Source organism: Aythya marila, assembly GCF_965140915.1.
Source record: "Aythya marila genome assembly, chromosome: 20".
Taxonomy (NCBI): domain Eukaryota; kingdom Metazoa; phylum Chordata; class Aves; order Anseriformes; family Anatidae; genus Aythya; species Aythya marila.
In genome coordinates, this window is record NC_139061.1 from 474,730 (window position 1) to 502,198 (window position 27,469).

A 27,469-nucleotide genomic window follows, 5' to 3' on the forward strand; every position below is an offset into this window, starting at 1 on the left:
AGCACCACCCCGTCCTGCCTTATCAGAGCTCCAGTAGCTGCCCACGCAGTCACATGATGACCATTCCTGTACCAAACAAAGGGCTGGCGTGTACCAGGAGAGGACAGGGGCCAACAGCGCTGTAGAACCAGGCGGCGGGCGAGCAGCACTTGCTGCCTCGCTGCTGTGTACGCTGCTGCTGGCCCTGCAGCTACCTGGCCTCACCCAGGCAAGCAGGTGCACCCCCAGCGGGGCTGATGCCACATCAGTGGAGTAGCGGGGTGGCCAGCGCAGCTCCCTTCCTGCTGAGAAGCTACCACCCCTGCTGCTTGCCAAATCTGCCCCTCCACCGGGGCTGAAATCTTCCACCAGGCCAGGAAAAGGCAAGGGACATCCATCAGGCTCCGTGTGCCAAGAAGAACCAGTGAGGAGAGGACACGGTGCGGGGCACGTGAGTGGTGTGGTGAGTGGGTGGCTGTCAGGGGGGTTCTCCATGAGCAGAGGTAGCAGCTGAAGCTGCTTTCCCCTGCGGGTTCTTATGGGTATCTGACCATTCCTGGGCTGACATTGGAGCTTTTCTTGATTCCTCACCAAGCTCCCATATGCTATGCTTGATAAAGGCTGAGCTCAAGTCACTGCCTCTCCTTTCCCTGGAGAACTTACCGAGTCTGTCTTTGACTTCAGGTTTGTTTTCACATGAATGGGGAGACCATAAAAGTTCTACCAGCCTATATTCAGAAGCAGACATGCGCAACGCTGTCAGGCTGTCACAGTTAGAGCAGTGTCACCTCCAGGGCCTGGGCCACATATTGCTGTTGCTCGTCCAGGTGGCAATGCCCTCCCTACAGTGGGGGTGTGCTGCTAGCTGTCCTGGCCACAATGTGTAGGCAGTTGAGCCCATCTGGCTCAGGATCTTGGTGTTTACATCCCACCGTGCTGGGGAGCCACTACTGCATGAACCTTACATGAGAACGGCCATGTGTGGCCCCAGAGCCAGCGGGAGATGCAGGGTTTCAGCTTGTGTCTCTCAGGAGTGCTGGCCTGGAGCATGGAGCACTGTGGGGACCATGTTGAGTTTCAAGGGGGTGAGCTGCAGGTACAGCTCTGAAAGCTCTGGCTCAAGCTCCTAACCCTCATATCGGTCGAAATGGGCCTTACAGGTTTTATTGTGTGGCTTCTGTCCCCATCTTGCAGATGAAGATGGTCTTTATGATTTTATTCTGTTTTTGCTTAGACGTATCACTTGAGCTAATGCCAATCCTTGTGAGGACATGCAGGGGCTAAAACAACAAATCCAAAGAGATATGTAGAAATTCATACAAGCCAGGGTCACTACTGGAATTTTTCAGCAAAAAATTCCTCTCAGCTCTGTCTCCAGCTGTGCCAGCCCCTGGCACATAGACAGGTCTCCCCTAAGATGTGATGCACTCTGATACAGCTCCCAAAGGCCCCACAGGGGTCACCTTGGTGGTGACTTCTGACATCATAGGCAGAACCAATAGGGCCTAACCCCTCATGTTGTCAGACCCCAAGCCCATCTTGTATTAAAACATGCATCTTAAAATTTGTGCGCAGCCTAATGATGAGTTTGTAACTGTCTGAGCTACTGCTGGGGCATGAAGGTGTTTGAGGTGTCTCTCAAACACCTTACCCAAATGCTCAGCCCTCTTTGTTCTTATGTGCTTACTTTGCTCTTTGCAATAGGAGTGATCTCCCACCTGTTTTTCCCAGGCTAGGTCTGTGCTGCCATGCTAAAAGGTGGCAGCATGGCTCGGAGGATGAGCATCGATGAGCTGGAAGACCAGCTCCTCTGTCCCATCTGCTTGGAGGTCTTCAAGGAGCCCTTGATGCTGCAGTGTGGGCATTCTTACTGCAAGTCGTGTGTGGTGTCACTGTCTGGAGAGCTGGACGGGCAGTTCCTGTGCCCCGTGTGCCGCCAAACCGTGGACTGCAGCGCTTCACCACCCAACGTCACACTGGCCCGTGTCATTGAGGCACTGCAGAGCCGGGGCGAGGCAGAGCCCACCCCAGAGTCCTGCCCAACACACCACAACCCCCTCAGCCTCTTCTGCGAGACTGACCAAGAGGTGATCTGTGGGCTGTGCGGCACCATCGGGAACCACCGCCAGCACAAGATCACCCCCATCTCTACCACGTACTGCCGGATGAAGGTTGGCAGGCAGGGACTCCCCAGGCTGGGGGTTAGGGTGTCTGTAGCAGTCCCAGCCCCAAGCACAGCAGTACTAGCTGGACAAGTGTCCCCTTTCCTTGAAGAGACAGGCTGGAAATGAGGCCAGTGTGGGCAGCATGGTCCCATAGCACAGGCAGATGTGGGGCAGGGGAACCTTGGCTGGGGGTCAGCTGTTTCTCAGGTCAAGCATGTCCCTGGCTGAGGGGGCAACATGGTTTTGGTGGCTAGAGCACCGTGGGGAGAGCTGAGGGTGAGGTAGTGCCAAAGGGACCTTTCAAGATTGCTTTCAAATACTATCAAACGGAGTCTGGAGATAAGGGCTGAGGCGAGGTGCCACAGGAGAGCAAGGAGGCAGGGAAACAGGAGCCCCAGCCAGGCAGAGTAAACAGCTGGCATCCCCTACCCAACATCACATGAAAGCCCAAGGAATGGAAAAGCACGGGGCCACTGTTCCCCTCAGCTCCTGACACTGGGGTGATAAGAGTGGGACGCACCAGAAAAAAACACCCTGCCTGAGTCAGACTCTGGGCACTAGTGCCGACAGGGTGTCACAGGCCTGGCACTGGCTTGCAGCCACTCACCAGTGCAGAGTTGCAACGGGTGCAAGGTATGGAGGGGCAGGAATGGGAGTGGAGATGTGGTGCTCCTGGCAAGAGTACTTGGCATGCTCTGAGTGTTCTCCTGCCTCTGGCAACCCCAAATCCTGTAGATCCAAGTGATCAGCAGGATGTGCAGGACCCCTGAAAGCTTGGAAGAGCATGGCTTCTCAGGGCCACAGCTTCTTGGGGGGCTGGCAAGCACAGGAGGACAGCCTTTGATCAAGTAGGCTGGCAGAGAGGACCATCCTAGAGAGAGTTACTGTCGTTTTAGGAGGAGCTGTCTGTGCTGTTAACCGATGTCCACCAGTACAAGAGGAACCTGGATGAACACTTCAGCAAGCTCATCAACAACAAAAGCCGCATTGCAGTGAGTGCCACATGCCAAGGGAGCCTGCTCTGCGTTGTCCCTTGTGTCCCACACAACTCTTGGAGCAACCTCTACTCCTGGGTCTCCTCAGCTCACCTCCTCTTTTCCTCTCCCTCTCTTCTCCCTTCCCTGGGACAGCAGACAGGGCTTATCATTCACCCCGTTCCCTGAGATTGCTGTTCTCCATGAAACTTGGGGATTAAACATAGCCCTGTTTTGGGAAAGGTGACGTAGCCCTCTCTGGTGGCTTTTGTTTTCCAAAGGGGTGATGTAACCTTCACTGAGTGTCTTGGCAGGACAAAGCTTTTTTGACCGAACGTCCTTGGAGATGATGAGATAACAGTGAAAAACACCCTACTCAGAGCAGGCTTCCCAGTCAGAACGCTGATAATTGCACATTGAGTTTATGTTTGGTTTAGAGGTGTGTCCATTTTCCACACAGTAGACATCTCAAAGAGACCTCTTGGTATCCCTTCTGAGGCTTAAGCTTCCCAGTGGGGATCCTCAGAAAGGCTGAACCCAAATTAAACTGGAGCTGCACTTCCCCCACTTAGCCCAGGACACAGGTTGTTCCCTGGCAGCAGAGGGATCTGAAGACTCTTTTCCAAGGTTCTGACGAAGCCAGCTGGGGCATCAGGAACATAAAATCTGGGTGGGGTGTAAGGGAGGGGTGCCATGGTGCTGAGGCCAGCAAGGTGGAAAGACATTTAGCCTCTGTGAAGAGATGCTCTTGATTTGGAACAGAAGTGGAGGGCAGCTTGCTGGGATGCACAGACTTTTCCGCTGGCGCCTCAGAAACCAGAAAGCAGGTGAAGGGAACATAGTAAGGCAGTCCTGCACAGCCACTTGCTGTCTCCCTGCAGAACGAAGCAGATGTCTTCAAGTGGGTGATCCGGAAGGAGTTCCAGGAGCTGCACAGATACATTGATGAGGAGAAGGCCACCTTCCTGGAGAGCGTTGAAGGGAAAGCAGCCCAGCTCATAACTTCCATCGAGTCCCAGGTCAAGCAGACATCAGATGCCCTGCAGAGGCTGAAGAAGATACATAGCTCTCTGGAGATGCTCAGCAATGAAAGTCAGCTTGATTTCATCCGTGTGAGTATGCTAACTAGTGTGTGCTTCAGGAAGGTGGTAAGGGTCAGACAGGCTCTCCTGCCTTCATCCGACTGCTCACAGCCCTGGGCCTTCCCCTGAGCAGTGAGTACCCCCACCAAGCATAGCTAGAATACCAAGAGAAGTGAGATGTCAGTGCCCTCTGTCCTGCCAGGGCCTCCCCAGATGGCAGAGGCCCAGGAGAGGAGAAGCCTGGCCTTTCTGGTGTGGGGCACGGATATGTGGAGGTGTGACCATGCAGATAAGTGCCATTTTGCGAGCCTCCCACCACTGATTCTTTCTTTCCCTTGTGTTTTCCAGAAATACAGCTCCTCCCAGTTCAGGTGAGTGATGGGATGGAACCAGTGGGGACAGCAGCACCTCTGCACTGGGGCTAAAGAGCCCAAGCCAGTGGGCACCTCAGCATTGCTGGGGTAATCTAGCATGGACACACTGCCCTGCTCACTTCCGTGGTCGTTGCTGTCATGACGGAGAGCCACGGCCAGAGCCATGCATGCAGCCCCAGAAGAGGTCAAGAGCAGCTGTGGAGATGCCAGTGGCTCCATCATACATAGTAGAAGGTGAGAAGAGGCCACACACACATCAACGCTGTCATGGCTGCCCATGTCTTTCCAGGTCAGAGCTTCCCAGCCTGCTCCCAGGTGATGGCATCTTTAGCCCCATTTCCTTCAAGCCATGTTTCCACCAAGATGACATCAAGATGACAGTTTGGAAGCGGCTGCACCGCCATGTCCTGCCAGGTACCAACCTCCCCATGTGGCATCACACTGGGAGCCCTGGCTTACTGGCACATGCTGCTGGGACAGGCTGCCCAGCTGGCACCATGCTGCCCTGGCCTCTGACTTGCTCTCCAGTTGTGTTCTTCTCACCTCCAGGAGAGCTCCTGGAGCAGTGGCTGACCCAGTATCTCATGCTGGTAGCAGCTTGCTCTTGTGTAACACTTTGTCTGCTTAAAGTTCAGCAGCACCAGCCCCTCTGGCTGTGCCAGCTCTCAGGGCAGAGTCAGCGTCACCTGGAGCCACAGCCCTACCTGCTATTGTGGCTGGAGGCTGACTGCTTTCTTTTCAGCTCCAGAGATGCTGAAACTGGACCCGGTGACTGCGCATCCCCTCCTGGAACTCTTCAAGGGTGACACAGTGGTGCAATGTGGACTCTACCAGCGCCGGGACAGCAACCCCAAGCGTTTTGACTCCAGCAGCTGCATCCTCACCTGCAAGGGCTTCTCCTGTGGCCAACACTACTGGGAGGTGATAGTGGGCACCCGCAGCCACTGGCGCGTGGGCATCATCAAGGGCACAGTCAGCCGCAAAGGGAAGCTCAGCAAGTCTCCTGAGAACGGCGTGTGGCTCATTGGCCTAAAGGAAGGCAAAGTCTACGAGGCCTTCAGCACCCCACGGGCCATCCTTCCACTGACCGCCCGGCCGCAGCGCATCGGGATCTACCTGCACTACGAGCGGGGCGAGCTGACCTTCTACAACGCCGACAGCCCCGACGAGCTCAGCCCCATCTACACCTTCCAGGCGGAGTTCCAGGGCCAGCTCTACCCCATTGTGGACCTGTGCTGGCCCGAGCGGGGGCCCTACTCGCCCCCTATCATCCTGCCCCCCCCCGGCGCCACCCGGCGCCCCCAGGGGCCGTGCCGCCAGCCGGTCCCCGAGGCGCCCGCCGAGCCGTAGCGCGGCCGCCGGGGCGAGCCTCGGCCCCCCGCGGGAGGGCCCCTCCCGGCCCCTCGGGGAGCGCGGCCGCGGCCCCGCTCAATAAACGGCACTGCCCGAGCCGCGCCGCGACCGCTGCGAGCCGCCCGCCGGACGGGGCCTGGGGGGCGGGGCGTGGGGGCGGGACCTGGGGGAGCGGGCGGGGCCTGGGGCGGGGCGGGGCGACCGGGAGGGGGCCTGGCGGTGGGTGGGGCTTGCGGGAGGGGCGGTGCCGAGGGGCGGGGTCCGTGGGGCAGGGGCGGGGCCATGAGGGGCAGGGGCGGGGCGATGCGAGCACTCGGGGCGGGGCCATGAGGGGCAGGGGCGGGGCGAGCCGAGGCGTGCGGCGGAAGTGACGGCGGCGGCGGCGCAGGCAGCGCGCGGTGGCGGCCATGGCGCTGTACGGCGCGGCCGCCGCCGTCCTGAGCGGGCTGGAGCGCGGCGAGGGCGGCCTGAGCGGGCTGGTGTACGGCAGCCGCTTCCCGGTGCGCGGCGGGGCGGGGCGGGGCGGGGCGGGGTAGAGGGCCCGGGGGGGCTCGGGGGGGCTCGGGGGGGCTGCAGCGCCCGTGACCGCCCGGTGCCGCTGCCGCCCCGCAGCACACCCGGCAGCTGTACGCGCTGGTGGCCGAGACCCTGCGCTACTCCCCGGTGCTGGAGGCGCTGCTGGACGGCGCCGCGCTGCTGCGGGCCGAGAGGAGGCTGCCGCTGCCGCTGGCCAAGGTGAGGGGGGCCGCGGGGCGGGGGGGGGGGGGGGGGGTTCGGCCGCGGGGCCTCGCGGCGCTGACTGCTGCCCGCAGGTGCTGGTGTACGACCTGCTGTTCGGCAAGGGCCTCAAGTGCGGGGGCCGCTGGAAGGCGCTGGTCCGGCGGCACCGGGCGCGGCTGGAGGCCGAGCTGGCCCGGCTGAAGGTGCGGCGCGGGGTGAGCCGCAACGAGGAGCTGCTGGCGCCCGGCCCGGGAGCCGGCCCCGGAGGTGAGCGGGGCGGGGGCCGGGCTCTCCCCGCGGCGGCGGGGCCGGGTCTGACTCCCCCCTCCCTGTGCTCCCCAGCCCCGTGTGTCCCCCGCTACGTCCGGGTCAACACCCTGAAGACGCGTGTGGACGATGTGGTGGACTTCTTCAAGCGCCAGGGCTACTCCTTCTTGGGCAAGGCAGGCAGGTGAGCGATCCCCTGCCCCAACCTGTGTCTCAGAGGGGTGCTGGTGGGCAGGCAGCGAGCTCCTGCAGGATGAAGGCTGGTGAGCGATGAAGGGGTGATGCTGCTGCTCACAGTGGCTGGGTCAGGGTCTCTGCTGCCACGTTCCCCGTTCCTACCTTCTGCCTCTCTGGGTGCTGCCTGGAGCTGAAGTGGAGAGAGAGGAGGTGTGGGATGAAGGGGTTTCTGTGCCTGGGCCCTGGAGGGTTCTGATTTTGGGCATGGTGGAGCAGGATTGTGCTCAATCTCTTTCCTTGTGGACAGCATGGAAGAGCTGAGGACCCTCTCTGGGAAGAAATTCTTACTGGATCTTCATCTCCCAGAGCTGCTGGTTTTCCCTCCGCAGACTGACTTCCATGACAACCGTCTCTATACATCAGGACACATCATTCTGCAGGACAAGGTCAGAGAGCTGGGGAGCAGGAAGCTGCAGTGCAGGGGTGGGAAAACCACTGGCAGGAGTGGAGGCTGTCTTTTCCCCCCAATGTCTGGACTTGGGGCTGCTTTGCTGCAGCACTTGAACGAAACAGAAACTCTGAGCACAGCCTGAGTCTGCGGGGTTCCCCCCCAGCTTTGCTTGTTTGCTTGACAATAAGCTGGGAGGAACATGGCACTCTGGGTTGTGCAGTGCTGTTCCCATGCTGCAGGAAGAGTTTTCTAGCAGCAGAGGTAGGTGCTGTGCAGACTTGGCCCCATGTTCCAGTGGTCACCTGTGAACCCACAGCATCTGACGTGACCTCAGGAGGGGCCAAGGGTAGCTCGTGTACAAGGTGCATGCAGCCTGAACCTTTCAGGGTGACTTGTTCTCCTGCAGGCCAGCTGCCTCCCTGCCTTCCTGCTCAGCCCTGTTGCCAGCTCCCATGTGATTGATGCCTGTGCTGCCCCTGGGAACAAGACCAGCCACCTGGCTGCCATACTGAAGAACAAGGGGTGAGTGCAGGCTGGGGTGTGGCAGGGCCCAGAGGGACTGAGAGTGGTCACAGTTGTGAGAATGTGGCAGGGCTGAGGTGGGAAGAGCTACAGCCTGTAACCTTACCTGCTGACTCAGGCTGACACTCCCTTCTCCCGAGGCAGGCTGGGGATCTGATGATGTTGGGTCATTGGGAATGCCTGAGGGGACATGGAATCAGAGGGTCATGCCCCAGCTGCTGACTTGGCACTCTGCCCTGTATACCTATGTGGGAGAGAAGCTTCTCAGCTCTGGCTGCCCTGCAGATAGGTGTTTAGGGCTGCTGGTGGCAGCTGTGGTGAGCATGGCCCTGGGACTGGGCAGGGTGTTCACGCATCTCTTGGGTGCTGGGTTCTGCTTTCAGACAGATTTTTGCCTTTGATCTGGATGCTAAACGCCTGGCCACCATGAACACCATGCTGACGCGAGCCGGTGTCACCAGCTTCAAGCTGGCCCAGCAGGACTTCCTGACAGTTGATCCCCATGACCCTAAGTACAGCAAAGTGACCTATATCCTCCTGGACCCATCATGCAGTGGCTCAGGTAATGTGGGGGCTCGAGCCATCCCATCTGCCAAAGGTAGCAGGCTTAAGCTGGGCTTTTGGTGGGTGACTGCAGCGCTCTCTGCAGGGATGGTGAACCGGCTGCCGGTGGAGGAAGCTGCCCCAAGTGCAGAGCGGCTGCAGGCACTGGCTGGCTTCCAGCGCAGAGTCTTGAGCCATGCACTGAGCTTCCCAGCGGTCCAGCGCCTGGCCTACTCCACCTGCTCAGTGCACCGGGAAGAGAATGAGGATGTGGTGCAGGCGGTGCTCCAGGAACAGGGCTCAGCCTTCAGGTGTGCTTGTTTTGGGAAGCGATGGGGAAGGACAGAACACAGGAAGCTGGGAGGTTGTTGCCTCAGCAGCTGTTCTGCTGCTTTGGGGTCAGCGCTGTCCCTTGTGCCATGCTGTAGGCTAGTGAACGTGTTCCCATCCTGGCCCGGCCGAGGACTTCCTACCTTCCCTGGGGCAGAGTGTTGCCTTCGTGCCTCCCCTGAAGCCACACTCACTCAGGGCTTCTTTGTGGCTGTCCTGGAGCGCTGCAGGGACCAGGCTGCTGTCCCCAGGTAGGTGGTGGAAGGGGTGTAACTGGGCCCAGGGCTGCCTAGGTACCTTGGTGATGCCTTCCTGGTGTAAGGAGGAAGGAAGGAAGGCGGAAGGGCTAGCTGCCCTGAGTGCTGGAGAAGGCAGGAACCACACGTCTATCTTTGTTCCTGTCACAGCTCCTTGCCTGCATCAGCTGAGGAAAGTCTGCAGCAAGGAGAGGAAATGGAGCAAGGAGCAGCTCCTCCCAAGAAGAGGAGACGGAAAAAGCAGCGGGTAAAGACATGAAATAATTTCTTAGGAGCATGCAGTGGCTGGTTTTAGCTGGTGGATGCTGTTCCTCCCGTGCCCTGCTGCACTGCAGCCCTTGTACTGCCTAGACAACAGAAATAAAAGCTTTCCACCAGCTGATGGTGTGGTTAACTTCTGTAATTCACTGCTCCTCCCCAGGACCAAATGGTCTGAGTAAATGGTCTGGGTATTGCACATGCCATTGCACAGGAGGAAACTGCTCCTCCAGGTATGTATAGGGGCCTTTGAAGCCAGCGCACAGCACAAAGCTTGCCCTCAATGATAGACCTGGACTAGGGTAGCCTTAGGAAGTGAAGTCAAACAACACCAGTGTTTCTGTATCCTGGGGGCCTGGATTGCCCCTGCTGGATTAGTGACATACCTTATTTTTCCCTAAAAAGCTTTAACCCAGCCTAATCTGTAGTTTTGGAAAAGGCTTTTGACTGGTGGTAATGAAGCAAATAAGATAAACCCTTGCTGGAGAAGACCACAATTTCTGCAGTATGCTGTCTTGCCCAGGAACAGCCACTGCTTGTGGTCTTACAGCTGAATAACAGGCACGCTAACGGACAGGCAAAGGTGGGAGAACAAACATGTTGGTGAAATAATAGTCTGCCATCCCCCAACTCATCACCCTGTGTTTGAATGGGGAGAGCAACACAAATGCAAGCTGGAAGGAACTAGAAAGCAGTACCATATACTGCACTAGCAATGTAGAACCCTGCTTGAGCCCAAGACTCAAAGGCAAGCAAGACAGGAACAGTCTTTTTATTTTAAATCAGTGACATAAGAAGCGAGAGGAAAAAAAAAAAAAAATTGCACATTCACACTAAAATCCTCCTCAGCCACACCAGGAATGATCCAAGTCTTGAGTAAAACCCCAGCTTCCCTCTGTCCCCCTACTGCAGCCCAGGCACAGGGGTATCTCCCAGCAGGGGTCTGAAGGGGCCTGTACAGCACAGAGGGGAAACAGCTTGGACTTCACCTGCCTGGGGACTTGGCACAGTTCTGGTTTTGTTCAGGGCAGCCCAGAAACAGCAGAGCCAACAGCCAATGCTCCACAGGGTGCCCTCACCTCCTTGTTCAGCACCTGCCACCCTCTGCCCACTGGCCCTTGGTGGAGCTGGAATGATTTGAGGAAGGCTGAGAGACAGATCAGGTCCTGCCCTTGTGAGGCTAAGCAACAGCAGTCTGCACACCCTAGCTGTATGCTCCCTCACCTTTGGAGCCCCATGACTGCTCTCCAGGCACAGCAACACCTGGGGAGAGGGATGAATCACCAGAATGAGCTTGCACATGCGTGTAGCCCATGATTAGCTACTTTCTCAACCTCCAAGGGCATGTTTGCTCAACTTGGCTTCTTCACAGCACCTATCTGCCATGCTCCAATCAGCCCCGCAACAGACTACTACATCCCCCCAGCCGCTTTTTTTTTTGTTTTTTGCAGATGCTATCAACCCCCCCCACCAGCTCTGGCAGCTGTGACCCTTTAAGGGAGAAGGTGCCAGCCTGCATCACCTCCACCCTTCTGCACTAAAGGGGGGCAACCCTGCTGTGCCACATAGACCCTGGTCACCTACTCTCCTTCTGCCTGCTGGGAGAGGCACCTTGTTCCTGGCAGACAAGAGGAACACGCAAGAGCTCCTGCTCCTCATCCTCAGGGGAATTAAAAAAAAAAAAAGTTACGTCACATCCACATACATCACATTTTAAAAATAATGACTTGTTACAGCCTGGGAGGAGCACACAGTCACAGAGTACACAGCTGGGCTGCTCCAGCCAGCCCCTGGGACACAGCTGCCTTTCCCCAGCACAGCCAGTCCCCTGGGGCAGAGGTGGGGTGGGCCCACACCTCCTCACCAGGCTGTAACGTAACAGCACAGGTAAACTACCAACAGCGCTGCAGGGTCTAGCAACCTCACTGAACCAAGCTTGAAGGAATTCAAAGGCAATTTAGCTTAAATATAAAAATAAATTCTTATTTTGTTATAAAATGTTTAAATATTTTTTTTGTTTTGTTTTTAAATTTAGACTTCAGCAGACACACACACTCACACGGCTCGGAGAGTAAAAAAACCCGGCAGCAAAGCACTCCTGGAAGCAGAGGGGAGCCTGCGGGCAGGGGTGCCCGTCCCTCTCCCTGGGCAGGGTAGCTGTTGGACACGGACCTGAGCTCTGGCAGCCTCTTCCTGTAAGACCTCCCCAAGATGGAACAGCCCCATTCCCAGATGGGTGGGGACAGGGGAGAGCACCATAGCTCCTAGGAGCCGGTAAACAGAAAAGGATGGGGGATGAGCTAAAAGTGGGAATCAATTCAGGTCTAGGGAGGTGCAAACCCACCTCCTCTGGGCTCCTTCCTTTGGCAGTGCCAGAGGACCCCAAGGTGGCAAAACGGTTCCAGCTCCTAGCCCAGGAGAGTAGGGCATGGGAGGGGAAGTTGGGAGAGGAGAGGTTGCCAGGGCCCAAGCCCCCATGCTGGGGAGCCAGGGCCAGATCCCCCCACCCCAGCTGCCTTTCTTTCAGTCACAATGACAAATGGACAGAACTCACCCAGCAAGAGTAGCCACGCAGTGATGCTACTGTCAACATCCAATTAGCTAGGGCACATCCCCTGCAAAGGAACAGGTGCCCCCCAAAAAAAACTCCAAACAGCAAATCCGGCATAACCAACATGCCGCCACACACACGGTTCAGTTTTTCCTCCAAACTCGATTCAATGAGAGCATTAAAACAGGAGCACAAACAAAGCAAAACAAACAAGGCTGTACACAAGCAGGGAGGGGAGGGAAGGGGAAAAGCCCAGCACCCAACAAACAGCAGCGAGGGTCAAGGGCTGCCCATGCCCACTGTGCTCTTCCAGCTGAACTTCAGTGCTGTGGCACAGAGCTGCCTGCCCAGCGCATGCTGCACGAGGTCTGAGGTTCGACAGTAGATGCGAAGTTGTGACAATGAGCTTGTCATCTAGCTGCAGCTGGGTCAGCCATTTATGGCACCAAAATGCCCAAACTTGCAAGGCCAGGCTGGTGCTAACCCAGGATCTCTGCAGAGATGACAATAACCAGCTCAAAGCAGAGTCCTCCAGAGGAATCGTGTTCACCAGGCTCCAAGATTAAATGGCAGGGAAAGATTTCTGGGCCTGGTGAAAACCACGTCCCTCAGCAGCCCAGAGCAGAGAACTGTGACCAGCAAGGCTGCAGCATGGCTGTGGCTGGGCTCCAACCACTGATGTGCCAGCTGCTGTACTGGGGACGGGGGGGCTGATAGCCAGGGGGCTCAGGAGGGGACAGGAACAGCCATAGGAAGCAACGGGGAAAAATTACACATTATGAAACATGGCAAAACAGTGAGGGAGGAAACACTGTGGGTATGTACAGAGGTTCATCCAGCCTTGGCTGTGGAACTGTTCAAGTAAGAAGTTTGGTTTATCCTGTTGTCCCACCCCAGTCAGCGCCACCCAGCACTGCCTCCAGCTGGCATCCGTCAGGGGCCTGGCCCCGTCACCACTGCTCCCACCACGGGGACTGCTCCAGACCAGAGGCCCTCACGTGTATGCTGGCGCAGGTGCTCCTTGCACAGGCCAGCAACAGGGACCTGATAGCCCCAGAGGTTACTTTTTGCGGGTGTGCTGCCTCCGTGCCTGCAGCCGCTGACGAGCACCAGTCTTGGATCCTGCTCCAATGGAAAACGATGGGGTTGATGGACCTGGAAGCAAAAAGATTGCATAGGTCTCTCTGGCCTGGCAGAGGAGGAATTCTGGGGAAATGATTTTGCCTCCCCTGGAGCCCAGCAGATACCACCTCAGCCTGTTGCAGGGAATTGCATCAAACCTGGCTCCCACAACACAGCCTGGTCCTGCTGCTGTCCCAAATCCAAAGAGTAATATGGCCAACCAGCCCCCAACAGCTCCCTGGCCTGGTGAGGAACCCTTACCAAAGGAAGTGCCAACTCCTCCAAATGCTGAGGCAGGAGTGCTGGGCGTCCCAAAGGAAAGGCTGCTGCTTCCACTCCCCACTGCTCCTGGGACAGGCGTGCTTTGCCCGAAGGTGGGAGCAGGAGTTCCTGGAAAGCAACATAACCACCATGAGCCCGGTTCAGCAAAGAGGAAGAACCTGGCCTTTGGGGGACAGGAGGCACAGATCTCCCCCTATAGACTGAAGTGAAGCAGGCCCCCAGGTCCTGCTTCTTCACCCAAGAACCATTTTTCATGCAAGACGTTGCATTCTTGCTTTCTCATCATAATTCCTGGACCCTCTTGCCATGAGGGAAGCATGGGTAAATTTGCAGCTCAGGGAAGCACAAAGGTTTGTATCTGTCTAGACCAGAAGTTTCTCAGCATGTAGGTTGCAACTCCATGGTAGGCAAGGTAGTTTAGCAAGGGTTCCAAGTGGTAGTACTTTGGTCATGACAGCCCTATAGGCTTGGGGCAGAGTAGCTGGAAAGCTGTGCAGAGGAAAGGGATCTGGGCGTATTGATTGATACTCAACTGAACATGAGCCTGCAGTGTGCCCAGGTGGCCAAGAAGGCCAAGGGCACCCTGGCTTGTACCAGCAGCCAGCAGGACCAGGAAGGTACTCTGCTCTGGTGAGGCTGCACCTCAAGTGCTGCTTTGTCCTTCTTGTAGTGAGGGGCCCATCGAGACCCTGGAGTGTGTCCAGAGAAGGGCTGCGACACTGGTGAAAGGCCTGGAACAAAAGTCCTGTGAGGAGCAGCTGAGGGAGCTGGGGTTGTTTAGTCTGGGGAAGAGGAGGCTCAGGGGAGACCTTATTGCTCTCTACAATTACCTGAAAGGAAGTTGTGGGAAGCTGGGGGTCAGCTTCTTCTTGCAAATAACTAGCAATAGGACTAGAGGGAATGGCCTCAAGTTGTATCAGAGGAGGTTTGGGTTGGAAATTAGCAGACATTTCTTTCTTCTGCTGAAAGAACAGTCAGGCATTGGAATGGGTTGCCCAGGGAGTCTTTGGCATCACCAGCCCTGGGGGTGTTTAAGGAAAGGTTGGATGTGGTGCTTCAGGACATGGTTTTGTGGTGATATTAGTGGTAGGGGGATAGTTGGACCAGATGATCTTGGAGGTCTTTTCCAACCCTAATGATTCTGTGATTCTAGAACGCTTCAGAGACAACAGAGAAGACTGTATTCACTGGCTGGAAGTGTTTCCACTCACCAAGAAATTCCAATTTGTTTCTAACTACCAGCAAGACCTCGGCTTCTCAGGGGCAGGAGAGCACCTGGCTGGGCTCAGTGCTCATGTGGAACTAGAAAGCTGGCATGCTTAGAGGGGCCAAGGAGCAGTGAAGAGCTACAGACTAATCTGCCCCTCTACCACCAAGGGCTGGGGACCTGTGCAGAGTGCACTGCACTACTGTTAACCCATTGAGGGCTGCGGAGCCTGGGGGAGGATCTCAGCAAGGTCTGGAAGGAAAGCAGCTGCCTAGATCCTGCCCTGCCCTCCACCCTGCCAGAAGGCCCCAACCACTGCCACTCACCTCCAAACACAGGCTTGGTATCAGGGGTGCTGGGCACAGTGAAGGCAAACGGCGTGTTCTGGTTCTGTGCACCCAGCGTGCTCTGTGTCAGGGAAGAGCCGAATGGCGTTGCTGCCGCTGCTGCTCCGCTCTGCCCAGCCCCGAAGTTGAATGCAACAGCAGGGGAGCCGCTGTTCAGGGTGGGCACACTGAGCCCAAAGGCACTGGCAGAGGGGCCTGGCTGGGCAGCTGCCCCGAAGGTGAAAGGAGAAGGGGTGGTGCCAAAGACGGCTGTGCCAGTGCTGCTGCTTGTGGTCTGGGTGCTGGAACCAAAGCTGACTGTAGTGGAGGTGGCTGTCCCGAAAGAGAAGACCGATGTGGTGGTCCCAAACACTGCCTGGGTGCTGCTGGTGCCAAAGGCACTCTGGGTGCCACCTGTGCCAAAGGCTGGCTGTGCACTGCTACCAAACGCTGGCTGAGTGGTGGACTGTGCTGTGGGGGCTCCAAAACTGAACGTGGGGCCAAAGCTGATGGGGCCTGCAGCAGGCTTGCTGGTGGGCAGCTGGCTCTCTGCAGCACCAGTGCTGAACGCTGGCTGGCTTGCTGCCCCAGGATATGGCGGTGGTGGCTTCGCGCTTGTGCTGAAAGAACTGCCAAAAGCTGAAATGGAGGAGCCAAATGTTAACGCCGACTGACCTGTGGTGGCCGGGGTAGATGACGATAGCGTGGTGCTCCCAAATATGCTGAAGCCCACAGTGGTGGTAGGTGCCATTGAGTTTGAAGCTGCTTGGCCAAACGTGGGGCCTCCAGGGACACTGGTGGTGGCAGTGACAGTGGCTGGAGTTGGCTTTCCAAACTGGAACACTGGCCCTGGGGCAGCAAAGCTGGAATCTGTACTGGTAGCTGAGCTGGCCAGGCCACCGAACAGGAACGGCTGCGACGTACTTGTGGATGTGGCAGTGGTCACAGTCAGGCTGGCAGTAGGGCCGGTGGAGGCAGGTGGGTTGAGTCCAAAGCTGAAAACTGGTTTAATGGTGGCATCTGTGGAGGAACTCAGAGTGGTGGCAGTTGTAGCTGCGGTGGTAAAGATGACGTTAGGGAGACCTGTGAATCCTGCCGTGGTGGTAGTGGAAGCTGCTGGTACATCTGCAGCCGAGGCTGTCTGTGACAGTGGTTTGAACGTGAAAGGAGAGGCCTTTGCTGGAGACAAAGCTGCTGTCACGCTGCCAAAGATAGGCTTGAACATGGTGGCGGTGGAAGATGTTGAGGAAGGGCCTGAGCTTGCAGACACAGTGACTGCAGAGGAGATGACAGCTGTACAGGGTGCTGTGCTCTCATTTTTTGGCAAAGCACCGAAGATGGGTTTGAAGACGGGGGCTGTAGTGGGGACAGCAGTGGCTGTGGTCGTTGCTGGCTGGCTGGCAGGTGGGGTGCTCAGCATCCCAAATAAGATGTTTGGCTTTGGTAAGGAGAGAGGCTTAACAGGGGTCTGGCCCAGCTCTGTGAACGCAGGTGCCACACTGCTGGGAGGCTGTGCCCCCGAGGCAGGAGGTGCAGAAAGCACAGGTGTGCTTAACACAGGCACAGGCTTGGTGTCAGCAGAGGTCACAGGCAGAGAACTCAACTCCAGTGACACAGCAGCAGCAGGTGGCTGTGATGCTGATGAAGAAGGCTGGGACCCTATTACAGCTCCAGTGGAGTCTGGAAAGGGGAAGAGAGCTTTTTTTTAGGGACATGGGCCTAACATACAGACAGCTTTTCTCCCAGACAGCCATCCTAGTTCTGCAAAGGTTCCTGGAGACCCAGTCCTCCATGCTTAACACAGCTCACAACAGGACCATGGCCTGTGTCCCCCAACTTGTCCTCCAAGTTCTGCCTGCCAGGGCATGCAGAACATTTAAACAGGAATTTTTCCAGCCTGCCTTCAACAGAAGGAATGCAGGGCTCCTGCTGAGCCTGGACTGCTCTGCCACCATCCCACCCTGCTGACCTTACTTCTCCTCACCTGCTGTCATAGGTGCAGCCTGGCTGCTCTGCATCTTCTTCAGGCTGTCCAGGAGCGAGTTGCTGCTGGGTAGGACAGGAGCTATTGATGCAGGCGCAGGCCCTGGGGACGTCACCATGGTTACTGTGAATGCCAGCGGCCTGGACACAGGTGTAGTCTCTGCAGTGGTGCTGGGAACTGGATCTACTGGAAAGGAGACAAAAAATCAGTATCCGTAACTTGCTGTAGGGGACTAGCCATTAGTAAAACTGCAGACTCTGGGGCATGACCTCTTTGAGTCTCAAGGCACTGAGAACATCCCTAGATCCAAGGACCAGGCAGAGACTTGCCTGGGAGCTTCCCTAGCCTGTGCTACAGACACCCCACTGCCTGCCAGCCCCAGCCCTGGGTTTCTACTCCACTGCTCCCTGCCAACCCCATCAGGAGCCCAGCCTGCCCAGAGGTGCAGCCCTTACCAGCCTTATCCTCCAAGACTTTGTTGAACCACTGCAACGCTGCTTTCTTCTCCGCATCCAGGTCCTCTGATGTGATGGAGTAGCCCAGCTGAGGTGGTGGGGGCTGCCAAGAGAGAGCAGCAGCTTAGCTCCTTCTCAGGGAAGCCGGCAGAGCTTCTCTGAATGTGTGGTGAAGGCAGGCAGTCGCAAGACCCGTGAAGCAGGTGGTTCTGCCACAGCACGCTACCGCGGAGCTCCAATCCCCACTCATCGTGACCCCGGCTTGGCGCTGAGGGCACGGCAGGCCTTCCCCAGGCCATTACCTGGTCCGGCAGCAGGCAGCACAATCACGCACAGCCCACCAGACACTGGGGCTGGGGATAGCGTCACTTCCCACTCCGCCAAGGACGGGGCCTCCTTCCTGAGGGCAGGCAGGTCAGTCTCCCCCCAGCCCTGCAGAAATTGCAGTGAGCACATTCTATTGCCAGAGGAGGGCAAAAGGGGCTGCGAGACAGTGACGTACCAGCGCCAGCTGGTCCCCCCGGCGAGATGACAGCAACTGGATCTTCCTCTTCCGCTTCCCGCTGCTCCCTGACACAGATGGTGGGCTCAGGGAATTTCGCTTCTTTCTCATTGGTGTCTCCACCACTGCAGAAGAAGGTAAGTCAGACCCAGCTCTGGGCAGAGGAGTTGGGATTGTATCAGCAGATACAACTCCTCTCTCACAGAATCATCTAGGTTGGAAAAGACCACCAAGATCACCTAGTCCAACCTCTGACCTAACACTAACAAGTCCTTCACTAAACTGTATCACTGAGCTCTACATGTAAACTTCTTTTAAAGACCTCCAGGGATGGTGACTCCACCACTTCCCTGGGCAGCCCATTCCAATGCCTCACAACCCTCTCAGTAAAGAGGTTCTTCCTAATATCCAACCTAAAACACCCCTGGCACAACTTTAGCCCATTCCCCCTCGTCCTGTCACCAGGCGCATGGGAGAACAGACCAACCCCCACCTCGCTACAGCCTCCTTTAGGTACTTATAGAGAGCGATAAGGTCACCCCTGAGCCTCCTCTTCTCCAGGCTGAACAACCCCAGCTCCCTCAGCCACTCCTCATAAGACTTGTTCTCCAGACCCCTCACCTGTCTGACCCAAACTCAAAGAGCAGAGCCAAAGATATGGCTTTTAGCTGAGAACAAGGCTACAAGACTCCGGAAAAGCAGCTGGCCACAGCACATCCTGGGACAGTTTGGTACAAGAGCCTGTTGGCATTCAGCAGAGAAGCAACTCCTTTTACCACTTCCAAACAGTCCTTGCAATCTGCCTACTTGAATCACACACTAGGAAAGCTACACGAGCCACATCTAGCGCTGCACCATGGCAGACAGGTGGCTATTTATGATGGACACGGGATATCCTGTCCATTTTAGATGAGGAAGCATTGGAAGAGGCTCAGCCTGGAATCTGATTGGGATGCTGCTTGTAGCATGGCACATCTTGGTGCAAGGTTGACACCTGGACCCGTGCCAATCAAGGTTCTGGGGCTCCCTCTTGCAAGCCAGCTCCCACACATCTGCTAGCATGCAGACATCATCAGTATCCCTTGCTCATCGCCTGGAAATTCATTTAGGGCAGTTGCTGAGGCCAGAAGAAGTACCACTGCCTCAGCACCAGCACATTCCTAGTTGCCAGGTAGCACTTCAACCCAATCCCACCTGTAGACTTAAAGTCACATCACATCCCCACTGCTTGTGTGTATTGACAGCCTATCCAACCCTGCACAGAACTGCTGCCAGCCCATGCTCACCTTTCTCTGTCTGCAGCTCCTTGTCTGATTTCACTGGAGTGGAAGTGTTGGAGCGATGTGACTCCTCCTCCCTGTGCCAGTGGGAGAAAGCTAGTTAAAGTCAAGCCCCAGGCATGGCGCCATCCCTTGAGAGCAGGACAGGCCAAACACATTAAGGATTCCTATTAGTAACACCGGCCTGTGGCCTCAGCCAAACAACGTGCCTTGAGACATCTTGAGCACAGCCCTGCACCACCCTGAAAGCAGCTCAAGGCTCAGGAGCTCCTTCCCTCTCCAGACCACAGCTTGATGCAAGTCTGCAGAAGCCCCAATTCTCTGTAGGACAAATCAACCCAAGGGCAGCACCCAGCAGCCCTGGATGGGAAACACAAAGGTGTCTGTCTGTCATGCACAGGTCTCCGTCTGTCACCCACCCTTTCAGGGCAAGGGTGGTGTCAGTTTTAGTTCCGACAAATCCTTACTGCGGAGTCAGGTCCTTCTCTCAGCTGGGAGAGAGGAGCACATGGGCCTACGCTACAAGGCAGGCACCAAAAGGCAACTGTATATTATGTATTTTACATAGCTCTGGTGAATTGCTTTAGAGGAGACAGCAAGAATCAGGACCTGCCTCTTCCCAGGTTTTGGTGGCTCAAGTAACCCAGGCTATCACAATGCCACAACACAACGCTGCCTCTGTGGCAATATCTGAACGTTTACATCTCTAACCCAGTCCCAGAATGCGGCGGGGATTAGGATGGTGCAGCTCTGCTGCTCCAGAACTCCTGCTGGGACAGCAGCATAACAAGGTGGCAGGGACAAGCGGACAAAAGCAACAGGGCTGCCACACAGGTGCGTCGTACAACAGTCACTTTTCAGAAACAGGCCTGGACTACCCGGCCTCATGGAGAGCAGGATTTGGTCACCAGGCTAGCTGAGACATTGCCTGCCCTCCCCCTAGCTGGCATCAATGAGCAGGCGCTCCCCAGGCGAGTGGCTAGTTACCTGGCTTTCCTGAGAGGCCATTCAGGTGTCTGGGGGCGGGAGGATGCGGGGCTGGACAGCGGGGAAATGCTCACACCACTCCTCTTCCACAGCTGGAATCCAGAGAGAGACCAGCAGTAACTTAGTGCACAAGCTGGGAGAGAGGAAACTGTCCCATCCTCCTGCTCACTTGCACGCTAAGTGCCATCTCCTCCCAGGACCGTGGCTAACAAGCCCAGAGCCTCACTCTCTCCACCACTTTGCTCCCCTCCATGTTCAGTAGAGCACAGCAGCATCTGGCCACCCCCAACTCAATCTGCATTGAGAGCAAGCAGCCTCCAGGCTCTTAACAGCCAGTCCTGCCAAGAGGACAGGAGGAAGGATGCTGCTTGTCAGGTGCAGCTCTCTTGCCATCACACAGCAGAGGCTGCTCAGCTGCCCCAGACACCCTTGCACGTCTACAGCGGCTCTGGCTGAAGCAGGGCACCTCCTTGCCAGAGCTCAGAGAGGATGAATCCCACTTCAAGGATTTCATACTCCCATCAGGGGAAACCTGTCCTTACTAATAGCATGGAGGAAGCCTTTCTCTACAAGGACAGCACAGATTCATTAACCATGACTATGTTCCTCCATCAGATCTGCAGCCTGACCCAAGAGCCATTTGAGCAATGTTTTATTTTATAGCTCAGCAGCTGCCAAGGGGGCCTGGGTCAAAGTGGGAACACATGGTTCCAATACACGCTGACTGCAGCTGAAAAGGTGGCAGTGCAGCAACGGGATTTACTTTTCCTTCTTTCCTTTCACCTGGATCCAGCCACCCTAGCATGCTGGCCAAGTCTAAGCAGGGAGGGGTGGGAGTGTCCTCCTGGTTTCAGGAGGACGGCTCAGCCTGGGGACACCCCTGGCAACGTGCACTGAAGGATGAGGAACATCACTGCCTGCTGCTGCTGACACAGCAGCCAGTCTAATGTGCAAGGAGCTGGATCTGCCTGCCTAAGCTGTGCTGGAGACTCACTGCAGTGCTCACCACCAGGCACCTCGCAACACTGCTCTCATCTTACAAGCCCTGGGTTCGAGTTACGCAGGTGATCCCAAAGGAGGGTTGAGCTACTCTGCACCATGCTTGGCTGTGGGCTCCAGTGGTGCCTTTGGCAGGGGTGTTTCCTACCTGAGAGAGGCCCCGGCTGGAGCTGTAGGAGCTGGCAATGGCATTGCGGATAGAGCTGGGTATCCCACCAGCATATGTGTTGTTGAGGGAGCTCATGGAGGAGGTGCGTGACCTCTTGTTCGAGCAGTCATCTGGGCAGTGTGAAACAAGGCCTCTCTTCAGAGAGCCAGGCCTGCAGAAAGTTAAAGACTATTTTAGGAGCTCCCCACCATTCTACCCATAGGCCCTTTAAATGCAGGACAGGTTGAGGAAAGCAACCCTGCTTTCACACAGCACGGAGCTTGGGAAGAGGCCTCTGCAGCAGCACAGCCCTACAGCCACTGGCCTGCACTCACAAAGCACAGCTCTAATACTGAGTGACAGCCAGGAGGCACAGTCACGGCCTCTCTTCCTCTTCACAGAAGCTAGGCTCCACAAACAAAACCCAAACACCTTTTCCAGAGCACACAAACTTTCAGACTCACCTCCCAGCCAACAGTAGTTGTTTTGGCCCAGTGGGCACTTACTTGGGTATGAGAGAGGCAGGGACACCGTTGGCTACCAGAGGCTCAAATGCTGACTGCCCACTTCCACTGCTATCATGGCGCCTGCAGGAAAGAGGGCAGAAACCTGTGAGAGCGAGGAGGCAAAAGTGACGAGGGCTGCCCTCTCAGCCTGGCAACAGGACCTCTTCCAGGGGCCTAGGCACTGTGAAGGCACAAACCTTGCTTTTTTCTTGCCAACACCTGGGATAAGGGTTTTCCCCATCCACAGCCCACTGCAGATTCTCTTTCCACCCAATCCTTACCTCATCAATTCTCATCCCCAGCTGCTTCCTCCCAAGCACCAGCAGCTCCATCAGCTGCCTGCTGGGCAGAGCAGTTTTCACTTAACAAAATATTTGCTCAAATACGTTATTTGAAGCTAAAATATTTCAGAGAGACTTTGCAGCTCATTTTTGGAATGGACCTAAGCTCCAGAGGTCTAGTCTTCTACCTCTTCCTAGCCAGCACCTTGGATGATTTGAGTCAGAAATGGGATCCCTCTTTCCCCCAACGATTCAGTAGAGAATTTAAGCCTGAAAGTCTTAAAACAAACCCTACTATGAAGCAGAGCTGGAGGCGTCAGATCCATCCTGTCACTTAGCCGAAATCCTTCCTTCAAGCTCTGAACGTGTTGGTCACATTGCGCAGGCAATCCAGTGCTCTCCAGCTGATGCATACCCCTTTCTGTCCTCAAAGGTCACAGTATTTTCTGCCTACAAGCATTCTTCATGCTTGTCAGATATCAATCCCTTCAAAATTGGCTTTTTTTGGCAGAGATTGGTATTGGCATGTTGAAAAAAAAAAAAAGGCAGATCCTGTTCACGTAACCAGCCTGTTATCCTACCCAGCTCTGGTAGGGCTCAGATTCACCAAGCTGTGGCAAGTGTTCAAAAGGAGAGGAAACTCCCATGATGGAGGAAGAATCCACACGTCCTGCTGCAGCTCCCACCACCAGCCTGCTCCTGCAGCAGCAGGACAGCAGCCAGCAGCTCTCTGCAAACTCCACTCATCCTGTTGTGCTCAGGACCACCTCCAGCAGCAGCCCCAGAGCAGCACTCAGGGCAATGCACCCATGCACTGCCTTTCTCTGCTCAAACCACTCCTCCTTAGTCTCTCCATTAATGTGCCTCAGCCCAGGAAGGCTGTCCTGGAACATGATGGGCAGAAGGGTACAATGCAAACAGCCCCCACGTATGTGGGAAGGAGGAACAAGAAACAGAAACAAAGAGAAAAACAAGGCAGTGCTGTGTCCCAGCAGTGACAAAGGCTCCAGCAGACCTTGGTATCCAGGATTTACGCCTTGTCCTTCACTGGCAAAGCCACCGCACCCTCACTTCTTGTAGCTCAGAGCTAGAAATCACTGACCTTGACTAATGAAAGCAGAAGATAGTCTCTTCTGTTTCCCCTTTTGTCTTTACCTCCTTTTGGTACTTACAGCGCGTGAAGGAACCATGCAGAGCTTTTAAAGCATAATGCTTCCACCTGGAGACCTAAGACGTGTGGATTGCATCTCTCCTTGACAACTAGGGCCAACTGAAGGATAGACATTTCAGCCTATGGCTGATACCAAGTTTTCCTTGCCAGTTTCCCCAGCCTACAAACCCCTGTGATGACAGAAATCACTCCCCTTCCCGGGAGCCTTGACAGACTTCCCTGATCCACATTCAGGCCTCTCCGAGCCCTAGCAACGCAGGGGAACATGCCTGACCTGCGAGCTTGCCCAGGCAAAACTTAAACCATATCCCTTTGATCTCAAGGGCAAAAAGGAGTCTTGGAAGAATTTCGGACACAGCTGAGAGGGCTGGGTGATGGGACATGCTTCCTCTTTGCATTCCTCTGGTTCAGTTTCCAGTGCTCTTTTCTATCCCAGGCTCTGTGTCACATCACATTTGTCACCACTGAAGCGCCAGGCCCATTCTGACCATCCCAATACACAGTCAGCAACCTGCACCACAAGGTTATTACCTTCTCTTACTCTCTTGATCGTTCCCCAGAACCTGGTCCTCCTCCTCCTCCTCCACAGCCCTCTTCCTGCTCTCCTTGATGGCATTCAGCACAGTCTCTTTTGCACATGGGTCTGGGCTGCTGTTGGCCAGGAAGGCCACAGGTGAGGTCAGCTGCTCCAGCCTGGTGAAGAAAGCAAGGAGTTAGAGATAGGGGAACCCCAGGGCCAGCCCCACAACCTCTCGCACTGGCTGCCCGGCGGCTCCGTGTGAGCGGTGAGGGCCGTCCCACGCGGTCTGAATCCCAGCATTCTTCCCAGGGCACAAAAGCAACGCCGCGGGCAGGGGTTAGGCCAGCGCAGGGCCGCGCTCTCCCACCGCGGTGCTCCGGGCAGCGGGTGCAGCAGCCGAGGGCCGGCGGCCGGCCCTCCCGGGGCAGCTCCCGGGGCCCCTCCCGTACTCACGCGGGGCTGCGGGCCAGGCCTCCGGGCCGGGCGATCCTCACGGTGACGGGGCTGCGGGCCGGGCCGGCGCGGCGCGCCCAGGCCGCGCTCCTCCGCGGGCAGGCGTCCCAGCAGGCGGCGGGCAGGGCGCCGGGCACGGCGCTGCGGGCCTGCGGCAGCGGGTACCGGCGGCGCGGCGCCTGCGGCCGGCAGCGCGGCGGGGTCCTGCGGAGACACGGCGGTCAGACACACCGCGCCCCGCCGCGGCGGCCCGCTCCCCCCCCGCCCCGCCCCGCTTACCCCAGGCCCGGGCCGAGGCGCCGCGGCGGGGTTCGCTGGGGCCGGCCCGAGGCGGCGGCCGGGCCCCCGTTGGCGGCGGCTTTGGCGGGCGGGCCGGGCCGCATGGCGCACCAGGCCCCCGCCGCGCCCAGCGCCGCCGCGCCCACCAGGGCGCCCCGCAGCACCAGGCAGGCCAGCGCCAGCGCCAGGCCCACGGCCGCCAGCGCCGCCGCCGCCGCGCCCCGCCGCCCCCAGGGCCCCGCGCCCGGCCCGGCCCCCGCCATCCCGCGCCGCGCCGCGCCGAGCCGCCCGCCAGCCGCGGCTCCCGGCATGCACTGCGCGGCGGGGCGGGCGCCGGGGCCGGGGCCGCCCCCTCCCGGCTCGAGCCCGGCGGCCGCGGCCCCGCCCCGGCCTCGCCCCCGCCCGCCCCGCCCCGCCCCGCCCCGCCCCGCCCCGCCCCGCCCCTCCCCCGCCCGCCCGCAGCGCCGCGTGCCGGGCCCCTGCCCCGCCCGCCCCGGCAACGGGCACGAGTCCGGGCCCGGGGCCCCGGGTGCCCGGAGCCCTGCCCGCCCCCGTTCCCCTCCCGGGAAGCACGCCGAGCTGGCAGCAGGGCCGAAGGCTTTATTTAAAAACCGGGAGCACGCCGTGCCGCGCCATGCCGGAACCCGCGGGGCAGCCGCGCAGGGCCCGGGCGGTCCTGGGCCCGGAGCCGGAGGAGGGAGAAGCGCTGGGACTGGGAGCAGCGCCGCGGCCCCCTCCCCGCGCCCCTCCCGCCACCCCGGGGCCCAGCCGGGCCCAGCCTGGAAACCTGAGGTAGCAGCTGGTGGTCGCCCGCGCCAGCCAGACCTCCGAGAAGCCGGCGGGGGCTCAGGGGCACCCCGGTCTCCCCGCGTCCCCGCCGCAGAGGGGCGGCGCGTATTGCTTCCAGAGGGACCGGGAGGCCGGGGGCTGTCGGGGTCCTGGCAGGCTGGGGCTGCGGAGGGGGCGGTTTGGCAGCAGCTCGCTGTGGCAGGACCCTTAGGGCCGCGGGGTCCCTGCAGGCGGCACGGTGGTGGTCACCCTCTCCTGTGTCTGGGGAAGCCCCAGGGCCGTGGTGCTGGCTGGGGTGGCTGGGCAGGGGGACACGGGCAGATCCCACTGGTCCAAGTGGCTGGCACGGCCGATGTGTGTCACCAGGAAAGCATGTGGTGACAGTCCAGCCATCCTGGGCGATGGGTGCCAAGGCCACCCACTCCCCTCCGTGGCCAGGCAGTGCCAACCAGTCACCACATCCTAAAGGGAGAGTGACCAAATGCTGCCCCACAGCACCCTGCTGCAGTCCGCTCCTGCTGGGAAGGGCTCCCCAGTCCCACGAGGGAGACAAGTGTCCACCCGGCTTGGCTGTGGGCACATCCCAGCAAACCTGGGGATGGCAAGGAGGGGCGGCCAGGCAGGGTGAGGATATGGCTGTGCGCTGCTGTGCGCTGGTCTGATCCCACCATCCCTGCCACGGTGAGACAAGCTGGGGGCCTGATGGGCCGGGGGCTGGAGGTCACCCCCTGCCCTGCAAGTCCCCTGCTCCAAGGCACAAAGGTTCCCTGGCTGGGGCTGGATGTTCAGCACCAGCCCCACAGCCGCCCCTGCCCCTAGGGACAGTGGCACGCCAGGGCCGCTTGCTGCAGCTTTGGGGCACCCCGACTGCACCCCAACCCCTCCGTGCTGCTGCCCTTGAGCCACTCCATGCCTCTGGGAGCTGCTGGCCTGGGAGCAGATGTTGCCCAAATGTGAGCCAAGCACCTTGTAGAGTGGTTTATTGCTGGCATTGACACAGTGATCTCTCAGGGCAGCATAGCGCTGCACAGGGCCAGCCAGCCCAGCTCCTCTGCTCCAAGCACTGCTCCAGACAGGGCACTTTGGGAACACGGGGACAGGAACTCGTCACAACCTTCCTCTCACTGCCAGCCCAAGCCCTGCTCATTGCTGACTGCTCCCAGAACTGCTGCTGGGACCTGCCTGGGCTGCCAATGGGCCCAGTGAGCTCTGCAGGGCTTGGAGGAAGCAATGGCTCTTACCGCCAGGGTTCAGCAACCCAGGCTGCCTCGTGTGAACGAGCCCCTGACCTGGCAGCAGCACGGGACCCTGGCCTTACGGTGGCCAAAGGCACTCTGCTTCCACACAGACTCACCCACCACCCTGGCTGCTGCTAGCAGCTGAGCAGGCCAGGGGGCTGGGGCTGGGGGAGCATGCCTAGCACCAAGCCCCGAGCTAGCCCAGCAGCACCAGCAGAGCCAGTTCCTGACCCCACCGCATCCCTGCGGCCCTTTGCACCAGGCAGGCTCCTTCCCTTGAGGTGTTTGCGCTGAGCCAGTTAACGCATTAAGGCTGGAGAAGCAGCAAGAGGTGAAGGAAACCCGAATGCTCCTGGTCCACCAGAGCTGGGTCAAACAGTTCAGAGAATCTGTGCAAAAATGAAACTAAAGGGTTAGAGACCACCCCAGAGACCCCCCCCCAAGCAGCTCTAATAAATACACGTGCAGTTTGCAGCTGGCGTGAGGTTGGGTGGCTGGGGAGCCCTCGCTCCTGGCCCCAGGGTCTCCCTTGGCAGCGACGTGGCTCTCGGTCCTCCAGCACTGCAGGCGGCTCTTGGGGAACGCAGAGGACGTGTGCTTCGGGGTGGATTTTGCACCAGTTTATTGTGTATCTTCTGAAAGGGCTGCACCAAGCTGGGTCCCAGCCAACCGAAGGGGTGTCTGCTGCTGGCTGCTTCTGCTGCAGCATCTAGTCGGTGGCTGGAAAGGGGAGAGACAGTAAGGGGATGTAGAGCAATGTGCTCTTCTTGGGACCCCAGGGTTTCACATGCTGTGGCTCCAGGGCAGCAGCACCCCAGTGGCATGCGGGCCAGCTGGCTGCAGAGCCCAGGGCTGAACAATGGGACCAGCAGGGATGGTGGGGCTCTAGGGAGAGCCGGTCCTGGGTACTTGATAACTTCCACAGCCTTTTGCACAG

General features: G+C 58.0%; 4 protein-coding genes across 11 annotated transcripts in view; 2 read left to right on the plus strand and 2 right to left on the minus strand.

The window, feature by feature from the left end:
- Positions 1-89: 89 nt before the first annotated feature.
- On the plus strand, positions 90-6,037 carry TRIM50 (tripartite motif containing 50). 5 transcript variants are annotated; one of them, XM_082776083.1, is made up of 7 exons: positions 90-442; positions 1,711-2,150; positions 3,041-3,136; positions 4,000-4,230; positions 4,549-4,571; positions 4,864-4,988; positions 5,317-6,037. In XM_082776083.1, the coding sequence occupies exons 2-7, from the start codon at positions 1,728-1,730 to the stop codon at positions 5,922-5,924; spliced, it is 1,506 nt and encodes a 501-aa protein (XP_082632209.1). In that variant the 5' UTR covers positions 90-442; positions 1,711-1,727; the 3' UTR covers positions 5,925-6,037. The 5 variants fall into 5 exon arrangements, with proteins under 5 accessions (XP_082632209.1, XP_082632212.1, XP_082632210.1 ...); XM_082776086.1 differs by having other exon boundaries at positions 1,716-2,150; XM_082776084.1 differs by having other exon boundaries at positions 90-430.
- A 263-nt stretch (positions 6,038-6,300) lies between these two features.
- NSUN5 (NOP2/Sun RNA methyltransferase 5) lies at positions 6,301-13,042 on the plus strand. 2 transcript variants are annotated; one of them, XM_082776521.1, is made up of 11 exons: positions 6,301-6,427; positions 6,540-6,662; positions 6,740-6,914; positions 6,990-7,098; positions 7,399-7,537; positions 7,949-8,064; positions 8,448-8,626; positions 8,714-8,918; positions 9,036-9,188; positions 9,345-9,441; positions 10,904-13,041. In XM_082776521.1, exons 1-11 carry the CDS (start codon positions 6,335-6,337, stop codon positions 10,991-10,993), a joined length of 1,479 nt encoding a protein of 492 aa, XP_082632647.1. In that variant the 5' UTR covers positions 6,301-6,334; the 3' UTR covers positions 10,994-13,041. The 2 variants fall into 2 exon arrangements, with proteins under 2 accessions (XP_082632647.1, XP_082632646.1); XM_082776520.1 differs by having other exon boundaries at positions 6,740-7,098; positions 10,904-13,042.
- POM121 (POM121 transmembrane nucleoporin) lies at positions 10,209-24,781 on the minus strand. 2 transcript variants are annotated; one of them, XM_082776519.1, is made up of 13 exons: positions 24,506-24,781; positions 24,227-24,430; positions 23,785-23,946; positions 21,802-21,882; positions 21,296-21,467; positions 20,149-20,240; positions 19,168-19,238; positions 17,882-18,006; positions 17,380-17,482; positions 16,925-17,107; positions 14,941-16,620; positions 13,387-13,515; positions 10,209-13,158 (listed from the first exon to the last, which is right to left on the minus strand). In XM_082776519.1, the coding sequence occupies exons 1-13, from the start codon at positions 24,766-24,768 to the stop codon at positions 13,064-13,066; spliced, it is 3,360 nt and encodes a 1,119-aa protein (XP_082632645.1). In that variant the 5' UTR covers positions 24,769-24,781; the 3' UTR covers positions 10,209-13,063. The 2 variants fall into 2 exon arrangements, with proteins under 2 accessions (XP_082632645.1, XP_082632644.1); XM_082776518.1 differs by having other exon boundaries at positions 16,925-17,110.
- A 304-nt stretch (positions 24,782-25,085) lies between these two features.
- Positions 25,086-27,469, minus strand: part of HIP1 (huntingtin interacting protein 1) — a 50,296-nt gene continuing 47,912 nt past the window's right edge. For both annotated transcript variants that reach the window (XM_082776463.1, XM_082776464.1), the window contains exon 31: positions 25,086-27,252. In XM_082776463.1, coding sequence (XP_082632589.1) covers positions 27,242-27,252 — 11 coding nt within the window. In that variant the 3' untranslated portion in view covers positions 25,086-27,241. The remainder of the gene's footprint in view (positions 27,253-27,469) is intronic.

Excerpts from the sequence above, each read along its gene's own strand:
- TRIM50 (XM_082776083.1), top strand. The coding sequence starts at position 1,728 with ATGCTAAAAGGTGGCAGCATGGCTCGGAGGATGAGCATCGATGAGCTG. Across the intron at positions 4,231-4,548 it reads GTCAGCTTGATTTCATCCGT|AAATACAGCTCCTCCCAGTT; the intron begins GTGAGTATGCTA and ends TGTGTTTTCCAG. Across the intron at positions 4,989-5,316 it reads GCACCGCCATGTCCTGCCAG|CTCCAGAGATGCTGAAACTG; the intron begins GTACCAACCTCC and ends CTTTCTTTTCAG.
- NSUN5 (XM_082776520.1), top strand. The coding sequence starts at position 6,335 with ATGGCGCTGTACGGCGCGGCCGCCGCCGTCCTGAGCGGGCTGGAGCGC. Across the intron at positions 6,428-6,539 it reads TGTACGGCAGCCGCTTCCCG|CACACCCGGCAGCTGTACGC; the intron begins GTGCGCGGCGGG and ends GCCGCCCCGCAG. Across the intron at positions 9,189-9,344 it reads GACCAGGCTGCTGTCCCCAG|CTCCTTGCCTGCATCAGCTG; the intron begins GTAGGTGGTGGA and ends TTCCTGTCACAG.
- POM121 (XM_082776518.1), bottom strand. The coding sequence starts at position 24,768 with ATGGCGGGGGCCGGGCCGGGCGCGGGGCCCTGGGGGCGGCGGGGCGCG. Across the intron at positions 20,241-21,295 it reads CCAGCCGGGGCCTCTCTCAG|CTGTGGAAGAGGAGTGGTGT; the intron begins GTAGGAAACACC and ends TCTGGATTCCAG. Across the intron at positions 18,007-19,167 it reads GGAGCTGCAGACAGAGAAAG|TGGTGGAGACACCAATGAGA; the intron begins GTGAGCATGGGC and ends CTTCTTCTGCAG.